The sequence below is a fragment of the Saccopteryx leptura genome, chromosome 2 (genome assembly GCF_036850995.1).
Source record: "Saccopteryx leptura isolate mSacLep1 chromosome 2, mSacLep1_pri_phased_curated, whole genome shotgun sequence".
NCBI lineage: Eukaryota > Metazoa > Chordata > Mammalia > Chiroptera > Emballonuridae > Saccopteryx > Saccopteryx leptura.
In genome coordinates this window covers 139,805,637-139,821,350 of record NC_089504.1, presented here as the reverse complement: position 1 = coordinate 139,821,350, position 15,714 = coordinate 139,805,637, and the positions used below count along the sequence as shown (strand labels likewise).

The 15,714-nt window shown below is 38.1% G+C and overlaps 1 protein-coding gene across 1 annotated transcript; it reads right to left on the bottom strand.

Moving 5' to 3' along the window:
• Positions 1-7,134: 7,134 nt before the first annotated feature.
• On the bottom strand, positions 7,135-13,894 carry ALG10 (ALG10 alpha-1,2-glucosyltransferase). Its single transcript, XM_066368942.1, has 3 exons — positions 13,598-13,894; positions 12,143-12,340; positions 7,135-9,792 (listed from the first exon to the last, which is right to left on the bottom strand). Exons 1-3 carry the CDS (start codon positions 13,778-13,780, stop codon positions 8,737-8,739), a joined length of 1,437 nt encoding a protein of 478 aa, XP_066225039.1. The 5' UTR covers positions 13,781-13,894; the 3' UTR covers positions 7,135-8,736.
• Positions 13,895-15,714: the final 1,820 nt, after the last annotated feature.

Sequence of the window (15,714 nt, the reverse complement as noted above, 5' to 3'; positions counted from 1 at the left end):
ATATCCCCCCCTCCCCCCGCACTTCTGGAAGGGGCACCTCTTTCATTGGTGATCAGTGAGAGGAGCACTGTATGTGGCAGTTCTCCAACAGTCTGAGAGACAGTGAACTGGCCCCCTGTGTAAAAAGTTTGGGGACCCCTGCCATAGGGTATAAGGACCCTGCCTGCTTACAGCCTGTCCCGCATACCCAATGCAAACTATAAGCAAGCAAACATATACATCATATTTGCAAACTTACTTGACTGACACCCTACCTAAATTATTTTTAGGACTCTCTTATTTAGTTCTTGAAAGAAAAAGTAACAACCTCAACTTCCTTACACATAAGTAGAAAGTGACAACTAATCAAGACAAGGCTCATGGGCAGGTAATGGCAGAGAAACTTTAATTATATTAACTCTTCTACAGATTGATGAAAAGAAAATCAATTTGAAGGCATCAAAGAGCAAACTAAAGCAGGCAGGAACTAGATAGGATTTAATCATTGCAAATCTCACTGGGTGATTTTCTGCCCCTGACACACCCTAGCCGGAAAGTTGCAATATAACTGGCTTGAGATGTGAGAGGATAGAGTTTAAGATGCCAGAGTGGCTCTAAATTAAGCAGGGAAATCCCAGAAAGGAGGGTCACAGAGGAGGAAGCTCTGCATCAGTCCGTGGCTGATCTCTGAGCTGGAGCCCAGTGGAAAGCAAGGGCTAGAAGTCTGAAGACACAAAGCAGGGATCTCTTCTTACCACAGGGATCAAAATTGGGGGTTTGAGTCCTACTTAGTTAAAGGTGTTTTGAAAACATGTTGGGCTTTCTATAGATCTGTACTAACAAAGAAACCCAAGCCTCCACAAATTCAAAGCAATCAGCCAGTACCCTAACCTTGCCTTTCACTAGTAGGAGAATAAAATACATTCATACAGGCTAGTGATGGGCGCTTATAAATATGATTTAATTCAGTTCTGTTATTTCAAAAAGACTGATAAAGCATAGGATTTGTGGGTAAGAAACAGAGGAAAATGGCTGCTAATTCAAAGTGAGAGAAAGAAAGAGCCAATAGCATCTAGTTCAGAATAAGGGGATGCTAGACACAATGAATGATAAAATATTATACAATATGCATTTATTTACAAACAAAATTGAAACCATAATATTTGAACAAATTTTAAATAAAAGTATTTTATTCTTATAAAGAATAGATTTATTTAAAAATCAATTTTAAATGCCATGAACCCACAGTACAATTTTAGAAGTAAAATAAACCTATTTTCCAGAAGAGTCTCTAACAAAATATGAAACTTAAAAGCATCTAGAAATATAATTTTTTAAAGATTAAGCTTTTTCAGTTAAAAATTTTTAAAAATTCCAAAGTATGCCATGTTTAGCCGACCATTCACTTCCAAATATGGAGTCTCTTTGAGAAACTAAGCATTAATTTTTGAACAACTATGCTCCTCTGTTTGGTAACTGGAATCATTCTCCTTAAAACAAGGGTCTTTATTTCCATGCAAATTATTATAGCCCAAAACTCTTAATCCTGAGGGGTTTTTTTCCACCCTTATTTTCATATCACTTTGAGATAGCATCACACAGACACAAATGGAAGACACGATGGAAGATTATCTGCCTGTGGAAGAGCCACAATCAGCGTGAGCCTTGTTTTCCCAAGCTATACAAATAGGGGGCATTACCACATTTTCCACAATCGTTTTTCTTTCTAAAATGTTACAAACTTGAAGGTAGACTTTGTGCCCTACTCCCTCCATGCCCCCCACAAAGCTGATAGCAGTTAACATGTTTTCTGAGTTGGCCTGCCTAGGTTTGAATTCCAGTTCAGACAGCTAGTTTAGACTCTCTGGCGAAATACTTCCTCTTTCTATACTCAGTATCCCCATGTCTGCCTAGAGTGGGAATATTAACAATAGTACTGATCCAATAGGGTTGTTAGGAAATGAATTACAAGGGTAAAGCAGCCCTTAAAACATTGGCTGATACAACACTACATGAGTTTTCAAATTTGTCACCATTGCTGTTTGTGGCAAAAGATCTTGACTATGCCATATGAAGTAAAGAGTTTCACATGTGATATCTATTAGGTTAAATCACCCAATACATGACTAAAAAACACAAGAATAATTTTCTAATATTTACCTTAGCTTTATACAATTCAGAAACCATTTTGAATGACATTATAATAAGTAAATGTGGATGCTATAAATTACCTTGTAGTTCAAAACTTATAGCTAAGAAAAAGTTAAATCAGACTAAGAAAGTTTTATATAATAACACTTGGAAACATAGCACAATATCGCCACCTAGTGGATACTGCTTTTGAAACAATTTTGCAGATCATGCTTACCCTATTATCTTTAGGGGAAAAACCTTTTCAAAGAAAAGCACATTCTCTTCACTAATGTAGAGGAATTTAAAATAGGAAACAAATTAAATACTGTATTAGAAGTATTCTCACTATAGCTAATACCTTCTTCTAAGTTGTGTATCTCAAATTTGTTTCTAAAGGTAACAGTTTTTGTTCAGAAATTTGTATTTATCAGACATGAGTCACCAGTTGTTTCACCACGATTACCAATTAATGCAAAAAATATTGGCTGTAACACTTATAAATTTCAAATCATAGGATTGTGAGGCATCTAAAAAACCCATTTATTCTACCTACCTGCTACCTCAATCTCTTCTGAAGCATCCCTGACAAATGGAAATCTTGCCCTCAGTGAGCAAGCAAGCTTACCTTTCTTTATTATTATTTTTTTTTACAGAGACAGAGAGTCAGAGTCAGAGAGAGGGATAGATAGGGACAGACAGACAGGAATGGAGAGAGAAGCATCAATCATCAGTTTTTCGTTGTGACACCTTAGTTGCTCATTGATTGCTTTCTCATATGTGCCTTGACCGCGGGGCTACAGCAGATCGAGTAACCTCTTGCTCAAGCCAGCAACCTTGGGTCCGAGCTGGTGAGCTTTGCTCAAACCAGATGAGCCCACACTCAAGCTGGTGACCTCGAGGTCTCGCACCTGGGTCCTCCGCATCCCAGTCCAACGCTTTATCCACTGCTCTACCACCTGGTCAGGCACAAGCTTACCTTTCTCTGGGTCCACTCCCCTGCAGAGACTTAACAGTTAGGAAATGTTTTTCATAAGTTGAAATCTACATTGTAAATGCTGGTCCTTGATTTATACTTCAGAGAATGTAGAATACTCCAAGTCTTCTTCCAAATAACTATTCAATTATGAGAGCTTACCGAGTTATAGAATCTCTGCTGTTCCAAGTTAAGCGTGCCACATACTCTTCTAGCCATTTCTCTTGCAATATAATTATAAACACTTGTCATCTGTTCATGCTTCTTTAAATAGTTTCTAGCATTTCTAAAAATGACTACAACCAATTCACAAAGTAATATGCCATGAATGGTCTGGTTAATGCAGAGTAGAGAGATTATCACCTCTCTCCATATTCTACTTCTCTTAATGAAAAACTTTCAGTAAGGGCAGAGTAGCAGTCAAAACACACTCATGGAACACGAGGGAGAGGGAATGTATTCGGTGGGACACTTGAATCTATGTAAACACAATAAATTTAAATCGATAAAAGAAACAAAAACACTCATGGAAATCAGACCATCTATGTTCTTAAGTGGTGGCATTGACTTTGGGCAAATTACTGTATCTGCTTGATCTTTAGTTTCTTCAGAAATCAACATCTGCCTCACAGGAATATGAAAGGGATCAAACATGACAGTAATTGTAAATCAGCCTGGAGTATTACACCTACAACACTGTGTGTTGAATAAATGATCGCAATTATTTTGGATGTGCCACATACACACAAATATATGGTTCAACTGAACTGAGTTTCCCAATCAGTGTGAAAAATTATGTTTACTATTTTTTCTTGCCAGAAAAATATTCTCTGGTGGGATGGTGATACACTGACTTCAAATTAACACTAAATTAATCAAATAATGCTCATTTTTTAAATAAAGTTAGGTTCTGTTATTTCAAAATATAAAGTAAAATATAAAGATATTGAGTTATTTCACTGTGGCAAAATTTCTTTTCCTAGAAATGATTTCCAAACATTAAAGAATTTAGTGTTTGATTCATGGATGTTTTAAAAATATAACCTCAATGTTTTTTTATAACTTTCTCAGCTATACAAGTTTTAGTATATTGTTTGTCTTGTCAACATTTAAATACATAAAATGTACCCTAAATAAGATAATTATGTTACCCCTAAAGTAATAAAATTCAGCCTAAAACACACAATATTCATAAATAGTTGAAAATTGTTTTTCCTTAAAAGTCTAATAACTATCAGTTCAACTGCTATTATAACTTAATGGATGAAAGTTATTTGTCTTATTTTAAATAGCAATAATTTTGAAATCACTTCCTATTATAAAAACATATTTACAGGTAAATATATGTGTAAGTATTAAGCACTATGGTAAAGAAAACATCTTAAAACTAGTTCAGGAAATGTAGGGAGAAAAAGATTAGGACAGCTCTCACTATGAAATATGTAATTTATTTCCTAAAACTAGCTAATAGGATATATTTTCCCTAGTGTATTCACTTCGTTCTACACTAAAAAACTTTACTCAATATACATTTACTCGATACTTATTATATGAAGTATTTATAAACATTTTGGATATATGGCAGGGGTTCAATTCTTTCTGAGATAAGGCTAGACATGTCCCAGGCACTGACTAGTGAGGACAAATATATACTATACTCATTTGAAATGAGGTCCAAAGATGAAACTATTGGCCTACTCCAAAGCCACAAACATAAAAATCCTGCCATTTTAAATGCTTTTTCTACAAGCCCATGTTTTTCAAGTCATGTTTAAATTTCCCTAATAAAAATAATTTTTCCTGTTATTTGCATACTTTTTGTTACACTTTTTAATGAAATGCTAATTGCTTTAAAGATAATAAATGATCTCTAAGTTAATGAATATGAATTTATTTCTTTATATGAACATTTTATTTAGAAGTGAGTCTACATAGAATCAGACATTTTACATTTTGATGGTCGCCGGATAGGAGTTGAGGGGATGGGTAAAAAGGTGAAGGGATTAAAATGTACAGATTGGTAGATACAGAAGTTACAGGGATGGAAAGTACAACATAGAGACTATAGTAACAACACTGGAATAACTATTTATGGTGTCAGATGGGTACTAGATTTATCGGGTTGATTACTTCGTAAGTTATATAAATGTTTAATCATGGGGTTGCATATTTGAAACTAATATATTGTACATCAACTGTAATTGAAAAAAATTTTAAAGTGCATTTAATATGACAGTCTCCTATTTAGGGGTTATAAATAAAAACTGAGGAGCTTTACTCATGTCTTCAATTACAAAGAAAGAAAATGTGAAGTGGCAGTTTGCCAATGGAGTCAAGCCCAGTGACGGTTTAACTCAGACTAGAAATGCACTACTACTGTAAACTACTTGTTTATCAGAAATCAATTGCATTAAACTTTTTATATTAAGGTACTTTATGATAAAGTAAGCACATTCCAGAAATACCTTTAAGAAGAGGAGGAAGTGGCCAGAGAGCTAAACCAATGTTTCTTTCCAAATAACACAGTTTTAACCTCAGGAACACTACATTTCCAAATACAGCGATTTAAATACAGTCAGATGCATTAGAACAGACTTCTGGGTATCCACTGAGAAAAAACATAAATAATACGAGGGAAAACAAAGAGCATATTGGAATCTTTCAAATGCTATATAAAAATAATATATACAAAGTATCTATGAAACTTCATATAACAGAAAAAATTCAAACATTACTGAGCCTAAACATATTAAGACTAAATTCTTTTAACATTAATATAATCCTACTTACATACTTTAATATCAACAATTGCAAGGCTCCACAGGCTCTCTAGTTGATCAATACATCTTTTATAATCACATTTTAAGGAATTAAGTGAATTTTTTAAAAACTTTGTATTGAAAATATCTACCAAATTTTTCAGTCCATAAGATGTACCTGGCCCTGGCCAGTTGGCTCAGTGGTAGAGCGTTGGCCTGGCATCTGGAAGTCCCAGGTTCGATTCCTGGCCAGGGCACACAGGAGAAGTGCCCATTTGCTTTTCCATCCTTCCCCCTCTCCTTTCTCGCTGTCCCTCTCTTCCCCTCCTGCAGCCAAGGCTCCATTGGAGCAAAGTTGTCCAGGTGCACAATGGCTCTGGTTGCAGCGAAGCAACGCTGAAGAGGGGCCGAGATCGCCCCCTGGTGGACATGCTGGGTGGATCCCGGTCGGGCACATGTGAGAGTCTGTCTGCCTCCCCCTGCTTCTCACTTCGGAAAAATACAAAAAAAAAAAAAAAAAAAGAAGACACAACTGACCATAAGACATACCTAGGGTTTTAAGGAGGAAAATAAGAAAAAAAAATATTCTGAACCAAATGATGTTTTTAAATATTTAATAAAATACCGTATTTTTCACTCCATAAGACACACGGGCATTTCCCCCTCCACTTTTTTTGGGGAAAAGTGCATCTTATGGAGCGAAAAATACGGCATTTGATAACTCTTGAAAAATGTTCCAAAGATCACTTAGAATGTCTAAAAGCAATGCTAGCACCTTTAACTCACAACATTCTTTTCTAAAATGTTAGTATTGTATTTTATGTACTTTGGAGAAAACACCTAATATTAACCTGTTTTCTCTGAATGTAGATTTTCTCCAAACATCTCTTAACATAGCAGGAACTTAAAAATTAGCTGGAATTGTGATTCCCTCAATCTATGGGGTAGAATGGTTTTCTCATTTTTGCCAGACTAGAGAGGAAAAGCTTTTCCATCTCAGAAATATTCCTGAACACAAAAGCCTTTCATATATAACAGACAAGAAAGCTGTTTTTTCCTAAATTACAATTTTTTTTTTTCAATTTTGACTTCCTGGGATTCAGATTGCCATCATAAATAATTTGAGTGTGCTTTCTTGTCTAATAAAAAAAAAGTTTAGGTAAAAACATGTCCTACAACTACTGTAATCAACTAAAAAGTCAATCTACTTTCTAAGTACTAAGTGGAGTACAAAAAATTGTTCTGTATTATTTATTACTCAACCATTCCTATAATTTTCACTTGTACAAAATTTTATATTTGCAAATGTACTTTCCAATTCCACTCATTATTTCATATCTGGAGAAATCATTATTCAACATTTAAGACAATTTATTCACACAGCTAATTTAAAAAGTTTACATGAGGTTAAAAGATGGATTCTATTCACAGTTCTAAGTTTACAGGTCAAAGTTAACATGTCTAAATAATACTTTTCTGTAATGGAATGACAACCCAATGTACATACTCAAAATAGTGGATGAAGAATCCAAAAACACACAAAAAACCTACTTGAACAGTTGTTCCCTAGTCTACAAAGTAGGACTAGATCAAATGATTTCAAGTCTAACTTTTCCTGGATAATAAAATCAAATACCAGTTACCTTTAGTTTTATGTTTTTGTAACTCTGAAAGTCAGTTTTTTTCAAACTCTCAGTAAAGATAAAATTTTACTTAAACTATCTCAGCAAAGAAATTATTTCCTACACTCTTATGAAGTTTATCCTAAAATCTCCTTTGGTAACCTTAGTGGGTTGAAAAGTGTCCCACAAAAAGATATGTCTACTTGGAACCTGTAACTGTGGGAAAAGGGTCTCTGTAGGCATAACTGGATTAATAATGTCATCATGAGAACATCCTGGATTAAGGTGGGCCCTAAATCCAAAGACACTGTCCTTATGAGACACAGAAAAGACAGAGGGAAAGCCATGTAGAGACAGCAGAGAGTGGAGTGCTGAAGCTCCACACCCAGAGCACCGAGGGCTGCAGGCGGCCACCAGCAGGGAACATGAAGCGACTCTCCCTGCGCCTCCAGAAGGAACCGTGCCTGCCGGCACCTTAATTTTAGATTTATGGCCCCCCGAGCTGTGAGAGAAAAATTTTAAAGCCATCAAGCTGGTGGTAATTTGTTATGGCAGCCAAAAGAAAATACAGTAACATATTTCGAAAAGAAAATCCCTTTTGAAACATAATCATCAACACAATTTACCTCTGGCCATCACATATTTCACATTTGGTATTAATGAAAAAGCTACATCATTTCTGGATTTTTAACAAAATTCAGTAACTTAAATTCTAGGAAGACAAAGATGAGCCTCAAATTTGTAATACTAACTACAGACATGAGTCGATTTTGCCTTATGATTAAAACTGTATTTACTGAAACGTTCAGCAACTTTTTAATCAAGAATATTACCTGATCATTTATAAATACCAAAAAATATCTTGTCTGCTATTGCTTTCTGAAGAGAATACGTATGTTCCAGTATTCTAATGCATGGCCAGTTTTCTTAAACTTGTATCCATAAAAAGTTTCCAAGTTTTCTGAGTAGCCAGTAGTACTGAAGAGTTATCATGAAATAACTGTAAACAATTTCATTTCCCCATTATTACTCAGGCTTGTGGGGCAAGTCTTAAACTTTTCTAAGTTCTTTACTACTCAACTCCCTTGGACTTGAGATACATGTTTAAAACACATATATCCGATGTTTAAAAATAAAAAATCTGATGTTGAGCTGATTATCATCACTGTGCTTAAAACAAACAAACAAAAAATCCATAATTCTTACCTGTTCAGTTGCTCGTGTGAAAATAGTCTAAATAATAAATCTATTTCTAGAGATATCCATGACATTACCACATAAACCTCTGAGTGTCCTGACTATTTGGCCACTGAAAAGTCTTGTTCAGAAACATATAAAAAGTTAAGAAATTAACAATTACATAGCAACCCAGTTCACAAACAAGTCTAGATGTGGGTGGTAGAGGTATGTTAAGCCTATAAATAACATAAGGTAAAATAAAGTAACGAAATTCTAGCAGTTTCTGAGGTACTGTAACAGTAAATAAGCATATAAAAAACATTAAGTTCCAGAACACCGACTTGGATTTCAACGAGTCAGCTATACTCCAACCAGCAAATATATAGACTGGAACTAACAAATATTTCATAATTTCATACCTTTGAATGATTCTTTTCCACACATAGAATGTATAATGTCTATTATCTGCTAGCAAGTATTTATGTACATAAGTGAATTTCCAAATGAAAAATGCAGAGGCTAAAGTAAGCAGAAAAAACTGAACTCTACGTTTCCAAACTAAGCAAAGAAAAGCTTTCATTTTGCTAGGAGACAGTAGGTGAGGAAAGGAGAAAAAGAGAGTGAAAGAGAAAAAGTAGAAAAGCTGGGGAACGTGCAGACAGAGTTCATGACTGCTCCGATCGCCAACAACGATCCCACCGTTAATCGCCACGAAAACACAGAACAGAAACATGAGAAGTATGTACGGCCAAGTCAAAAGGAAAAGCACACTCAAGTTCTTAAGGGACATGGAATAAACCAAGAGGAACTGAAGAATTTTCCTGAATTCTGAACATGGTCCTTTAATAGGGGGAAGCCTCTCTTCCTTCTTCTTTTGCAGCTCGGTTTTCCAAGCTTCGGCTAACTTTTGGGCCACGACGTTTCCTGCGCAGAAGACAGCCCAGACGATGTTTGTTTGACGGAACATGAAGCCACAGAATCCAAGCAAGGCTGATGTTTTATGATTTCCATAAAGACACATCAGATAGGCAAAAAGAGTAAAAAACATAGATCCTGCTTCTGTATAATAAAGAAAGTTAAAAAAATAGAGAGTAGGAAATACTGCTAGAGTTAACGTGGACAAGATTCTCTGGATACTTGAGCCGGCCTAGGAGGAGGAGAAATCACAGTTAAAATCCTTTTTATGATAAAAAAAGAAAGAATTTTCAGTTGAACTAATAGACTTCTTAAAAAAAAAAAACTACCTGAATCATATTTAAAAATTATTCAATATTAATTTTATTTACGGCTTTGCAAAACATGACACATATTTACAAGAACACTCTTAACACTTCCTAATTATACCCATTAGTTTGGAAGTTGATAAGACAATAAATGTGGGTGCCAAAACTTCATGGCCTAAAATACTTTGAATCATTCAACAATAGTTAAGGAGTCATTGTGTACAAGACACTGAACTAAATTCTGTGTGGAACTTGGAGATGAATGGGACACAATGCAGGTGGTTCCCCTTCCTTGAGCTTAACTCTCAGAGCCTTCAATAAGCATTTACTTAGCCATTATTACCAATTTCTTCTAAGGATATCCCTTCAAAACTCCGCACTAGAGAATGTAAATATGTATACAGTAGTATATATATATACTACCATACCCAATGGTCTTACTATTTTATGTTGAAATTTCAGGGATTTTCTTGAAAATACTGGGCTCAGTCTAAAGCAGGGGTCTCAAACTCAACTCAGCATGTGGGCCGCAGAGCAAGATCACAGCCCTTCCGCGGGCCGCACTAGGTCTACAAAAGGCAACTGTTACGCAACACTTTTCTCACTGCAGTTGAAAACAAAAAAAAATCAGTACAACAAGCACAATCGTACATGAGGTTTACTCAGTGTCACAAAACGACTAGAAACTGTAGTTCGTATCACAACTGCTGTTAACTAAGCTAATATCTAGCTAGGATGCTAGAGAAATGAAAAATACAAGTAGGCCCCTAGGCTTACTTAATTTTATCCAAAATATTTTGAACTTCATGGATTAGTCTGCGGGCCGCACAAAATTGTTCGGCGGGCCGCGAGTTTGAGACCCCTGGTCTAAAGTTAAATGTCTTTTCTGAGCTTTCCTGACATGCTATTTCAGAATTTGAAAGGGTTCTCATCTCCTTGCATTGCAGCCTTCATTTAATCTAAATCACAAAATCAAACCATGCCACTGCCTTGATTAAAATTAATGGGAGTCCATCTATTCGAGTTGAAAATCCTTTCCATGACATTTAAAGACATTCATGACTTCAGCCCTACCTATTCCTCCAGCCTCACATCCCCATACTATTACAATCTTCTAATTCCAAATACCAGTACCCTGGATCTGTGGCTCATCCTTTCTACTTCTGCTCCTGCTTCCCCTGCCAGGATTCACTTCCAACCCTACAGCCCCATCTGTTCATCAAGACTCAGCCTAGGTACCATCTTCTCTGTGAAGCCCGAGCCACAGCCACCCACATCTCTCCCTCCCAGTCAGGCTGCAGTAAGCGCTCTGTTCCCTCTCTGTCCACACAGTGTCTCACACCTGTCCCCTTCCCTGTCACTCATAATTTACACTATTGAAATAATCTCTTCAAGTTAAAAATAACTACTATAACTAGTATTTATTGAGCCCTCATTATTAGACCAGGCACTATTCTTAGCACCTTCTCTTATTAATCTGCTTTACTCTTCATAATAACCCTGTGAAGTAGATTTTACATTATTCCCGTTTAACAGATGGTCATATAATTAGTAAGTGGATAGAATTAAACCCAGGTGATTCACCCCTAGGGCCTGCATTAAGTCACATAAGGACTCCTCAGGTAAAGCCTGTGCCCTTAATGAAAATGTAGCTTTTTTATGAAAAGATTCTCATTTACCTCTGTCATGTCAGTGCGTAGCACATAAGAAAAGGCTCAGGCCTGACCAGGCAGTGGTGCAGTGGATAGAGTGTTGGACTGGGACGCAGAGGACCCAGGTTCGAGACTCTGAGGTTGCCAGCTTGAGCAAGGCTCACCAGCTTGGACCTAAGGTCGCTGGCTCGAGCATGGGGTCACTTGGTCTGCTGGAGCCTCCCAGTCAAGGCATATGTGAGAAATCAATCAATAAACAACTAAGGTGTTGCAATGAAGATTTGATGCTTCTCATCTCTCTCCCTTCCTGTCTGTCCCTATCTGTCCCCTCTCTCTGACTCTCTGTCACTGTCACACACACACACACACCAAAAAGGCTCAGTAAATATTAAGTGAACTGGCTTGGTAAAAGAACAAACATTTACTTTAGATTTTATAAGTAAATAAGTTATTCAGGTATTTAAATATAAATTTCTTCTAAAATGGAGGTGGGGTCCTTGCTTTATCTTTACAAAATATATACAAATACTGTTAAAGACATTTTCCACCAAATTTCGCAAAACCAATTTATCATAACTCTGTACATAACTGCATGTAAACTTATAATATTTTGAAAATGTACCTTGTGTCTGTGTTGTACCTTGCGAAAAAGCAAATACAGTAAATAGAAGTTGCCGACGCTGAAGAGAAGATTTACAAATCTGAGCATCCCAATGGAGCAGACAACATGTTCAGACCATCCGAAGATCCAGCTGGCAGGTTTGACCACTCCAACTGACAGCAGGTAGAGGCCAGGCAATGTAGTAATCATAGGGTCCCACTTAAAAAGGAAAAGCTGACAATGAAGCAAAAGCAAGAGGACTGACACAAAGATGCCAAGCTCAAAAACATCTTTACCAACAATCAGGCATTTTGAGAAGGCGTGCTGTGACACAAGTAAGTCCTCAGTAGATCAGATGTCGCCTCTAAGGAAAAGTTTTCCTTCAATTTGGCCCCTGCACCTGCTTTGCGATTGTTGAGGTATCACTAGCAGGAGATAACAACTTACAATCAGTTTCTATTCTTCAGAAAGACCCCCCTCTTCTGGAAGCATTTTGGTGACTAGATCGCAAATGCTCCAGTTTTTAAAAGGGTGGGAACATTAGTTGGAACTCTGATGAGTTTGGAGAGAAAGAAGAGTTTAAAGAGATTAAACCACAGACTCTACAATGAAAGCTAACATGGGCTGAGCCAGGAATTTTGCTAAACCCTTTGTATTTAATCCTGCAGCATGCCCTACAGTAGACATTATGATTGACATTTTCAGATGACAAACTTGAAACTCCAAAATTTACAAGGTCATATACCTAGTAAATAAACTCCCCAGAAATGGAAATCAGGTCTTTCTCTAGCTAGACTTCACCTCTAACCACCACTCTAAACTGGCTCACCAGAAGAGGAAGAATAATATGCCTACAGTAAGTCCTTTCTTAGCATCGGTGATGGGTTCTGCTCCTTTAAGCGAAACATAAAACAAAACCAACTTTACTGCAAGATGATTGCTATAAACAAGAATTAAGTTCCTATCACATCTCATCGGAGGTTATCAGGAAAAGTAGAGTCAATGATATATTTAACAGGACGCCACTTTATCCAGTTTAACAAAAGGATCCTGAAACCACCAAGGATGGAAGGAAAGTAAATCGTCACTTCTTGGTGGCTGAAGACAACCCCTCCCCACCCTATACCATTCCTCAAACACAGGAAGGTGACTGGCAGAGGAGCTCAAGTGAAGTTTCCCGCTATTTCCCGGGGACCGCCCCGTCTTCCAACCGGGAAAGGGGAAGAAAAACTAAGAACTGCCATCAGTCGCCAGGAAAGGGGGCCGTCAGAACGTTACTTCCCAGGAGACAGATCTGCTCATTCATTCATTTCACACCCACTGCACAGCCGAGACAGGAACAAGGACTACCCAGGTCCCGCTGTGTGTCGAGGCTGGAGGGTGGGGCGGAGGGCTTCGAGGCTCGGGCGGGAGAGCCAGCGCCGAGGCCGCCCTCCGGGCCTGCCGGGGCCGGGCGGGGCGGGGTGGGGACCGCACCTGCGAGAGGGCGAAGTGGCCCTCGCAGTAGCGCTGCGCTTGCGGCAAGTGGAAGATCTCGTCCATGTAGGGCTCCCGAAGCGCCCGGCTGAAGGCGGAGAAGAGCAGGCAGGACACTAAAAAGGTGCAGCTCAGGGCAGCCGAGAAGTAGTAACCCTCCAGCTGCGCCATTCCTGCCCCCATCGCCACTGCCCAACTACCCAGTCCTGGGAAACCCGGGCTGGCTTCCCGAGCCTGGAAAGTCGAACTTGAATCTCAGGCTCGAAATGGGCGCGCAAGGCGGGACTGGCCGGACGAGACTGAACATAGCCGGAAGACAAAGGATGCTGGGAGAAAGCGGACCCTGAGCTTCCGGGAGGATCCGGTCACTGTTTCCGGAGCGACGAATTTAAGTAACGGACCGGGCTGTTGCCCTGTCAATCACGTTGAGCAGGGCACGCTGAGTGGTTAAAGCTGCCAGGGGATGGGGGGTGCGTCTCGGAGTAAACCCGTGTGAGAGACTCGCGGTTTAAGGCTTTGAAAGTCTAGAAGCTGGTTAGCCCCAATTCAGTCGCTGTTTTCTCCTCCTCGTTTCCATATCCCACCAGGAGGTGGCATTATTTCTCCAAATTTTCAATCCCCAAACGTTTAAAACTTGCTTGTTCCGCCTTACCACCGCCCCCTTCCCCAGTTATTTCTGTATTTTCTTTAATGATCTGAGTTACTAAAACCTGCATGCAGTTCCAAGACATTTGATTTCATCAACTCCGGAGGTTGTGGGAGGGGATCATTGATTGTGGAAGCTAATCTGAACGTCCGGAAACCATTCACTGATGAAAGAACTTCACTAATTAGTGGGTTGTTTAAATTAAAAGAGAAGTCTTTTAAAATGCCTATACTTTCTAAGGGGATTAGTTAAATCGGCATTCATAGTACACTCTGACAGCCAGATCACAGTACTCTGGGAGTTGGGGAAAGCAATTGTTTTAGAATTTGGGGTGTTTTATGTAAGGGAGTCTTTTTTATGCCTGTGAGTGTGATTGTTCTTGTTAATCTATTGAAGCATTCTATTTTTCCTACTAAATAATAGGCGTAAGTATCGTAACGGGTGGCACTATATATGACTTATATTTGTAGATGCCCAAATGGCTTTCACATATTATGCACATCACCTATTTCTTGTATTGAGGCTTGGGGAGCAGGAGGTGAAAGAAAATATTCAAAGAATGCTTAAGATAAATTATGTCTTGGACTTTTTCCTTGAACGTAGTTGGCAATATTTTGTAGAAAAACGAACTCTTGGGTAACCTCAGGTTGTGTTTGATGAGAATACATCACAAAGGAGTCAGGATTTGTTTTGAGTTGGCAAACCTCAGCTCTTTCTCTGGGTCAAAGCTAATTCAGACTCTCAATTTAAGTTTGTCAAATTAAGCTGACTGCCTCTTTATTCAGTCTCCCCTATTTCCTCATTAATAAGAGAGGTAAGAGGAGAATAAAGGAAAAGATGGGAATTTATTTAAACAATGGAATGAAATCACATCAGGATCCTACTTTGATGTGATGCTTAGATTTGTTTTCCCTATGAGCTCCCGTTTAATTTTGAGTACATGCTGCACTCATCCATTTGAGGTAAGCGCATATGATTCAGTCTTCAAGAGGTTGATAGGATCTATGGGTAGTTGGCCCAGATCTCATTGCTTGCTCAGTTGTGATATACTTATTGGGGGGTGGGAGATATCTTTTTCCCCTACCCTTCTAAATTTTCAGCTGGGACCTCTGTTACAAAGACAGATCAACAAATAAAAGGTATACAAATTTACTTAACACAAGTTTTACATGACACAGAAGCCTTCATAAGGAAGTAAAAAACCAAAGAAACAGTTAAACCTGAGCATGTTTATGCTGAGTTTGATGAAGATTGGGAAGTTGTAGGAGGATATGATGGTACAAAGAGTATGAAGTGTTGTCAACTGGAGGAAACTTAGCAAGGCCTCTTTATTCATATTCCTCTGTATTCTGTTGACTACAGAAGTAAGGATGCTCCTTTCCTATGGATGTGAGAAGGGTACCTACCATATGAAGATTTTTATGATATACTTCAGGGGAAGATAAAAAATCTTTCCTGCACATTCCATTTC